This window comes from Cynara cardunculus (assembly GCF_001531365.2).
Source record: "Cynara cardunculus var. scolymus isolate 2C chromosome LG 8, CcrdV1, whole genome shotgun sequence".
NCBI classification, from domain to species: domain Eukaryota; kingdom Viridiplantae; phylum Streptophyta; class Magnoliopsida; order Asterales; family Asteraceae; genus Cynara; species Cynara cardunculus.
Window position 1 is genome coordinate 9,655,454 of NC_037535.1, and position 8,089 is coordinate 9,663,542.

The window sequence follows — 8,089 nt, forward strand, 5'->3', positions numbered from 1 at the left end:
ACGATAACCCAAGTGATGTATAACAGTGATTATCACACCCTTATCACATGATTATCACACCCAAATCACATGATGACACCAAAATTTTAACTTATCAACCAAAATGTTAACCCAAGTGATGTATAATGGTGATTATCACACCCCTATCACATAAGTATCACATGATTACACCAAAATTTTAACTTATTAACCAAAACGATAACTCAAGTGATGTATAATGGTGATTATCACACCCCTATCACATGATTATCACACTCATATCACATGATTATTACACCTAGTATAATCCTAACCTATTTCGTAACCGTTTTACTAGATAATGATAAGACTAATGATAATAATGAGTGTTTAAAAGATAATGATCGTGTTTAAAAGATTTGATGATATCATTTCCATTATTATCCTTTTAATTTTAAATTTTTTTGAATCTTTTTAAATTTCAATTTTAATTTTAAAAATCTTTTAATTTTATTTTTTATCACAATATGAGGTTATTGAGTTGTTCTTGCGTTCTCGTAAATCACAGGGGTTCTCGTTTGAACCCTTCCCTATATATGTATATATACATATACATATATAGAGGAGCGATCAATTACAAACCACCCTCATTTGTGAAAACCTTACAAACCAATCTCATCCATCAATTTTTTTATCAATGGTCAAGATTAAATGTGTTTATATTAGGAAATAAAAAATAAAATAGAAATAAAAGTTCAATTTTTAATTAAAAAAGGGCAAAATTGTTAAAATTTTAATTTGTATGATTTTGTAAACGAGGTAACAAGATCGTGAATATCCTAACATTAATGAAAAAAAATCATTGTTATAAAATCTGTATATATCATTTTATCATTTCAAAGATTTTAACCAAAAATGTTAGAATAATCTGACAAATTATATATTTGATAAAAAATATCTTCATTTTATGACTAAATATTGTAAATAAAATAACATCCACATTAAAAATAGATCCAATTAAGGAGCAATGAAACTAGATATATCCTAATAAATTATGAAACATAAAAACATACTTTAATCAACAAAAAATAACGAAACCTTTCGAATACTAAATGAAATATTTTGTTTCATTAAATGAATGAATGAAATTGTTTCACCGTTTATGTTATAAACTCACGTGACTCCTTGTCACCTATAATGAAAGATAGACCATTTGACATGTAGTAGTGAACGATGTATGAAACTATTTTCATTAACGATTATTGAAGTATGATTTGACTCTTAATAATTTCAAATCAAATTAATTTTAAAACAAGGGATATCATAATAGTAGTGAACGATATATGAAACTATTTCATTAAAATGAGATGTTTATTCTGCATTTGATTATGTTTATCTGCAGTAAACTACACGAAGTTCAGATATAGAGTTTTAACAAGTTGTACTTGCGCACAATCTACTTGTAATATTGAGTTTTAAGTAACATGAATTAATAAAAAGTACTTTGTGCATAAAAAATGATTTTTAAGAGTTTTTGTCAAATACTTTATAATATAGTATAGATGTATCTATATTACCTTATAAAACAGATTTGATAAAAAGTCTTAAAAACAACCTTAAATGCATAAGGTACTGCTTCTTTATACATAAAGTCTTAAAAGTCTTGATTACAATTCATTTGTGCATATGGTATGACTCAACAATATTTCACTTTTTACAACTCATACTTTTAAGTTTTATCTTTCCCATATTTAGTTTTGGTTCCCGATAAACATTGAAAATTTAAACCATCTATCCCTTTCAAATTTTGACCCTTTATGTTCCCAAGATTTTCATCTTACCATAAAAAACTATTTACCGTTTCAAATTTCAAATGTAAACCTCAGATTTTCATAATTCATGATTGATTTTTCCTAATCACCTCCATTGCCCCCAGCTACATTCTTCCTCGCCTCCGCTGTTCCTCGCCATTTTTATACTTGTATAAAAAGTCTTTCTTTGGCTTTCCATTTTACTACTAGAGTTTGAGCTAACTGCTTATTTTAAAAGTTGACATTTCGGAGCTCCGGATCTACATTTATAGTATTTGTATACATTAACAAACCCATTTGCTTTAAAGGGTTTCTTTGATTCAATATATTCAAGATGAGTTGTGATTCGGGTCGAGTATCTTGCTCCACCGCTCCAGTCCTTGGCAAATGCTTGTATCTTGTTCCACCGCTTCAGTCATTCGGGTTGTGATTAAGGGTTTATGAATAATTATAGAACATACTAACACCAATATTTTGGATGAATATATATTTAAATCTAAATTATATACAAATGTAGTAGACTTTGTTACATCTTTAACGAATTTGATATCTCAAAATTGAATAATCTTAATGAGTTTTTCACATCCCGTTACATTGCACGGATAAACAACTAATCAAGTTAAAACTCGAAAGTAAAAAACAATGTAGACCATATATAATCAGATTACCATACTTCTCTTCGAATCAAGGACTCTTAAATAAATGATCAGATTTTTTTTTCCTTATCTCCACAAGATAGATTTTTTAAATAATATTCTTTTTATTATTTTAAAGCATGAGGAAAAGGGACTTCTCTCGGGAGGCAAAGTTCTAGGGTTTCCAAGTTCACACATAATCGACTCCAAATCCAACCAACTAAACAAACCCTCTATCTTCCTGTAATCTTCGATTCGATCTGGAAGCATGCCTCAGAGACATTCAAAGAACAACAATGATCTAGCCTTCTTCACCTATGACGAGAAGAGGAAGCTTGGTTACGGTACTCAAAAGGAGAGGCTTGGTAAAGACTCGATCAAACCCTTCGATGCTTGCTCTCTCTGCTTGAAACCCTTCATTGATCCCTTGTGCTGTCAAAAAGGTCACGTCTTCTGTAAAGAATGCATTCTTGAATGCTTATTGTCCCAAAAGAAAGATATCCAAAGGTAATATACTTTACATAGCTTATATTCTGCAACTGTTTTTTACTGGCTTGGATCATCTTAGGTAGTTTAGGAGCATCAGTTAGAGGTTTGGAATGCGGATTGGAGTTGATTAAGTTTAGAGATTAGCTGATTACTCTCCAATTTTCATAGCATTGGATTAGGAATTCGCAAACCAAATTCACATCAAGTCTTATCTGTGATTTAAATTGATTTCAATATGTTGTATATGGTTAAGCCAATAGGGAAATTTCATTTATGGATAGTACCAGGTGAACTAGGATTGTGGTAGTCAAGGTGAAAGTGTTTAATGCAAATTGGCAGGTTTAACTAACATGCCGGGCTAGATAATTAGAAGGTTCAATGATGCCAATCAGGTTCGATTTGGATTTTACTAGACCACTGATTTTGATTGCATAGGAGTTCCTTGTATTCAGATAAGAACATGATTGCATGTGGAATAACCTTGACGTTGACAAGTGAAACTGAGATGCATCATTAGTATACATCATTAGAAATCACCTGGTAGCTGCTGATGAGCTTCATTTGATTTAAAATCAAAACATTTTCTTGACCAGCCTAGGATGTAGCACTACCACAGCTAGTTTGTCATGACCATGCCACCGCCTTTGCTTCACAAACACTCTTCACATTTTTTTGGTGATCTTGTGCATATAGTAGTACTTGTCATTGCAACTGCTGTTGAAGTACTCATCATTTCATTTGCTGTCCAAATACGATGAGTTAACGAATTTTGTTCTTGCTCCTTGGAAGATAATGGAATTCTATGCTTGATGGATGCTTATTAGTAATACACTGGAAGTGGAAGGTAGCCAAGTAGATCGTATGATGATAAATATTCATGAAAGAGATACATTTATGATCTGTTGATGAATATTCTTGAAAGTGGTACATTCATATGGTGATTTAAAATTATGTTGTACAAATTCATTTACCATTTTGTGTCAAACTGAAACCAACAGGTTGAAATTGACTTTTAGGTGTTTCCCTAATTTTTCTGGACTACAGTTCCATTAAAACCACTTCACTTTGAGGAACTCTACTTCAATGGGATGGTTGTTGGTAGTTTTTGTGGCTAATACAATATATATTGGCTTCATAACAGAGAAAACATGTCATGACATGCGTTTTTTATAGGTTGGGTTGCCATGGCATTGACCATGACAATGTATAGATGATAGGCATGCATCAATAAACTAATGAGCATGACATGGGTATTGTGCATGTTTGATGTTTTAGGAACGAGTCACAGACATTTGTGGCAATTAATGAGAAAAATCAAAATCCCCCCATGATGTGCAAGTGGGTTAGCTTCACGAGGCACTCCGTGGTACAAAGGTCCCCTAAGCACCTAGGAATGAGGCGAGATGCATGGCTCATCCAAGTGAGGAGCACCAGTTACGAAAGTTTAAATATTATTAAATCTAGTTTTATATAATCACAAGAAAGGTATTGGTAGTAAATTGAAAGAGGCAGCTGTGGTTTAGTTGAATTTCTTCATTTTGGCAAACAATTAGAAGATGATAATAATGAGGATGGATGAGGTTTCTGGCTTTGCTATAGAGGGTTATTTTCATAGGCTCTGATGGCATGTCGATGAACACTTGGATGAGCCATCATTGTATTTAAGAAATGAGAGAATTTAGAGAAATGTAATGTTCCTTTGACATTGAATGGACGAAGAACAAGTATCGAGGGACAAGAAAATACCCAAACTTTTGTTTACTGGTTTGCTTTTGGGAAAATATCTGATTTAAGATTGTTTTTGGGGTGGGAAAACTACTAAAGAAATTCATCAAAGGCTTTTCAAACTTTTGCCTATGATGGAAAAATGTGTGATTGGATAATGAGTCAGCAAGATACTTCTGATGAATTGATGGATGCTTGTCATTTGAGGCTATGTTATGCCATCAAGACTCAAGACTAGATGCTGATGTGGCAGATAAAGCTATGGCGAGCAAGGAAATGTCTGTGGTGGTGCATTGTTTGAGGACCGGAAGCATTTATTGTGAAAAATCTTTGTGGTGGGGATGGGCAATGTAGCTAACACCTAGTTCAACAAACCCAAAAGAACCCAACTCTATGCAAACCTCTTGGCAGGAAAACCCAGCAGAGCTTGATTTGTGTTGGTGCATAAATTAGGAAGGATAATCATGTGGCTGTTGTCTTAATCAGGAAAGTGATTCAGAAATTAGTGGTTTTCTAACCCTGATTGTGGAAGAATTTTTTAATACATGTACCACTCAGAATGGTATGGTGTACCATAAACCTCTCCATCAAGTGCACTAGTGTGTAGAAATATTGTGGACTCTATATTTTATGCGACATCGTAATGAGGAAGCAAATCATGCGGATTCAAGATCCAAAGTGGGCTAGTTATTCGAGCATTGAGAGGATGGTAGCACTACTACTTTGCTTCTATTGCTGGCCAAGATGGAAGCCAATGTGGAATTATATGTCAAATCATGTTCAATGTGACAAGTTAACATGAAAGAAAAGGAAAAGGAGGTGGGCTTGCTGCAATCTCCACCTGTTCCGAGAGGCCATGGTTAGTGAACTGATTTTCAGGGATGCTAGTTCATTATACCATCCATCACATGCTTGTTCTACAAATGCTCTTTTTTTTTTTCTCAAACAAGTAAAATAATACTTTGGGTTGCATGAGGATATCGAGAGTGATAGGGATGCAAGATCTATATTGGTTTCGGATGATATTGTTCGCTTTGGTGGGATTGGAGCTATAGTTTTCTACTGGTAGTCACCCTCAAATAATAAGTGTTCAATCAATTGTTGGAGCACCTTACAGGCTTGTGCTTTACATGACAGTGAGATAGAAAATTTGATGGCTAGAGTTGATGGATTTTTTTGTTACTTCCTGCATTGTCCTGAAGGGGAAATCTTGGTTCCTTCCAGTTTTCTTTGGGTTTCTAGCATGAGATTTCCAATGGCGTTGCTAGGGCAAGTCCTGCCAAGCTTCCAAGTCAGTTGAAAGTTGATGTAACATTTCATGTTAGCTATTTGAGTCTATATTAGTAGGATCTTATAATACAATCACAGCTCCTTCTCTAATCTGAAGGCAAGTTGACAAGAGAAGTTCTTGGCTCATTGGACCAAGGTCATGAGAAGAGAAATTGGTAGACTGGTTACTCGGTTCTTAGCTTGTGTTTGTTGCAGGACCTAAATCCTTTCCTTCTTTATATTGTGTGAGCTAATAAAAAGGTTGGATGCCGTCTGGCTCCAATACCTTTATGCGACTCATTTTCTTTAACCAAATTCTTGTGAGTTTGTGTCTATGTGGCTGACTGTGAGTTCTTAATTTGGCTTCTACAAAGTGCAATTGTGATTTAGGTTGGTTCTTCTGAATATCATCAACATGTTGCAAAAATCACTGATGAGCACAGGTCTAATTATAGATTGAACCCTTGCTAAAAATGGAGACATTGTATTTATTTTGGGTCGGATAGAGTTGTTTTGAAACATTGCTGGCAAATTTATAGTACAAAATGCTTGTAACTGTATGCGCATATATGTTAGTAGCTATGTGATTAACTTATTGATGGTTTCCTTCTTTGAAACTAGAGATGTACAAGGCCTGCGCCTTCCAAGCCTGTCTTTAGTAAACAAAAAAAGCCCCAACTTTTTTGTGAAAATGGGCCGGATCAGGCTTTTGAAAAAGCTCTTGCCCTGTCGGGCTTTAGGTCTTGGAATTTTTTGAGCCAGGCTTCGGGCCTTTTGTGCATTTGAAACGAAAGCTTGATTGTTAAAGAGTTGATGTTTATAAATTGGTCACAGGAAGCTATCTGCCCATACTGCTCAACTGAAGCAAGAAAAAGAGGAGGAATCAGAGAAGTTGATGCTACAGAAAGCTAGAGAACTTGATGCATTTGATCAGCAAAACCACGGTGCTGTACCACAATACAACGATAAAAACTTCAACAGGGACAGAAGTGGGTTTCACGGAGCAAACAGTGTTAAAACCACATCGTACGAAGCGGAAGCACTGAGAACAATGAAAGCATTTTGGCTGCCTTCTGCTACACCCGAAGCTCCGGTCAAAGTCAACGCACCATCCACCAGCACAACTTGCCCTGAAGGTAACGAAAAACTTAAAATGAAAACCCTTTTCTCTATTCACTTCACGGAAGACACAAATGACGAAAAGAAAGGTTCGGCCCTAGATAAAACCTACATATGCCCTAGCTGCAAGGTGACATTGACCAATACATTAGCACTTGTGGGTCTAAGTTCTTGTGGACATGTGTTCTGTAAGAAGTGTGCAGATAAGTTCATGGTGGTTGATAAGGTGTGTCTAGTGTGCAATAAGGCCTGCAAGGAGAGGAATCTTATCAACTTGGAAAAAGGCGGAACTGGATTCGCAGGCCATGGGGATAATCTCGAAGCCAAAGACTTTAAGCATCTAGGAAGTGGTTCGGGACTAGGGTTGGTGAGGCCCGCAATGAAGACATGATATCTGGTAGGTCTTATTGTGACTTGTTGCTAGTCGTCCCCATATAAACTTGTATTTTGTTTTCTTGTTTCCTGCATAAGAATCGGTTTGTTATATTTGTCAATCATATGCCCTCTTTCCTTTCAGATTTCATCTTTCATTGGAATGAATACTGCTTCAAACCCTTCATAGTTTATCAGATTTCAGGGGTGGGTTTCATCAATTCTTGTATCTGTAAAATTTATTTTGTGGATTAGTAGTATGTCTGAATGGATTGAAAAAGTTTTTGTTTGGAAAGGTTTTTCATAGATGAAAGTGGTCTTCTTTAATTGGAAGAGGCGGGTTTGAAAAAACTTGGCTTTTTACATAAAACTCCCCTTTGAAGTTTACCGAATAAGCCATTTTTTATGTGATTAAGCCAATACTAAAATAGTCACATATAGCTGAGTTAATAAATTGTTCCAAGTTAGAATGATTTTTTGTAAGGTTTTTAGTTTTCATCTTCCATTTTAAAAGTAAATTATATTATTGGTCTGTGGTTTGCATGTTATAACGTTTCAACTTAATAATGGCATCCTTATCCTTTACTAACGGCATTCTATCTCCTATATAATCATTTTCTTTTTGTTTGTATTTTATTGTCCTTTTTTTATACTAATTTTTTTAGTTATTTTATTTAATTATAATGATGTTATTATTACAAATATTATTTA

At 34.5% G+C, this 8,089-nt stretch overlaps 1 protein-coding gene across 2 annotated transcripts; it reads left to right on the forward strand.

Annotated features, from left to right (window-relative positions):
- The first annotated feature begins 2,493 nt into the window (after positions 1-2,493).
- LOC112516635 (E3 ubiquitin-protein ligase CSU1) lies at positions 2,494-7,665 on the forward strand. 2 transcript variants are annotated; one of them, XM_025123796.1, is made up of 3 exons: positions 2,494-2,911; positions 6,722-7,403; positions 7,524-7,665. In XM_025123796.1, the coding sequence occupies exons 1-2, from the start codon at positions 2,673-2,675 to the stop codon at positions 7,395-7,397; spliced, it is 915 nt and encodes a 304-aa protein (XP_024979564.1). In that variant the 5' UTR covers positions 2,494-2,672; the 3' UTR covers positions 7,398-7,403; positions 7,524-7,665. The 2 variants fall into 2 exon arrangements, with proteins under 2 accessions (XP_024979564.1, XP_024979563.1); XM_025123795.1 differs by having other exon boundaries at positions 6,722-7,665.
- Positions 7,666-8,089: the final 424 nt, after the last annotated feature.

Coding starts and splice junctions, on each gene's coding strand:
- LOC112516635 (XM_025123795.1), top strand. CDS start 2,673: ATGCCTCAGAGACATTCAAAGAACAACAATGATCTAGCCTTCTTCACC. Junction 2,912..6,721: donor CAAAAGAAAGATATCCAAAG/GTAATATACTTT, acceptor AATTGGTCACAG/GAAGCTATCTGCCCATACTG.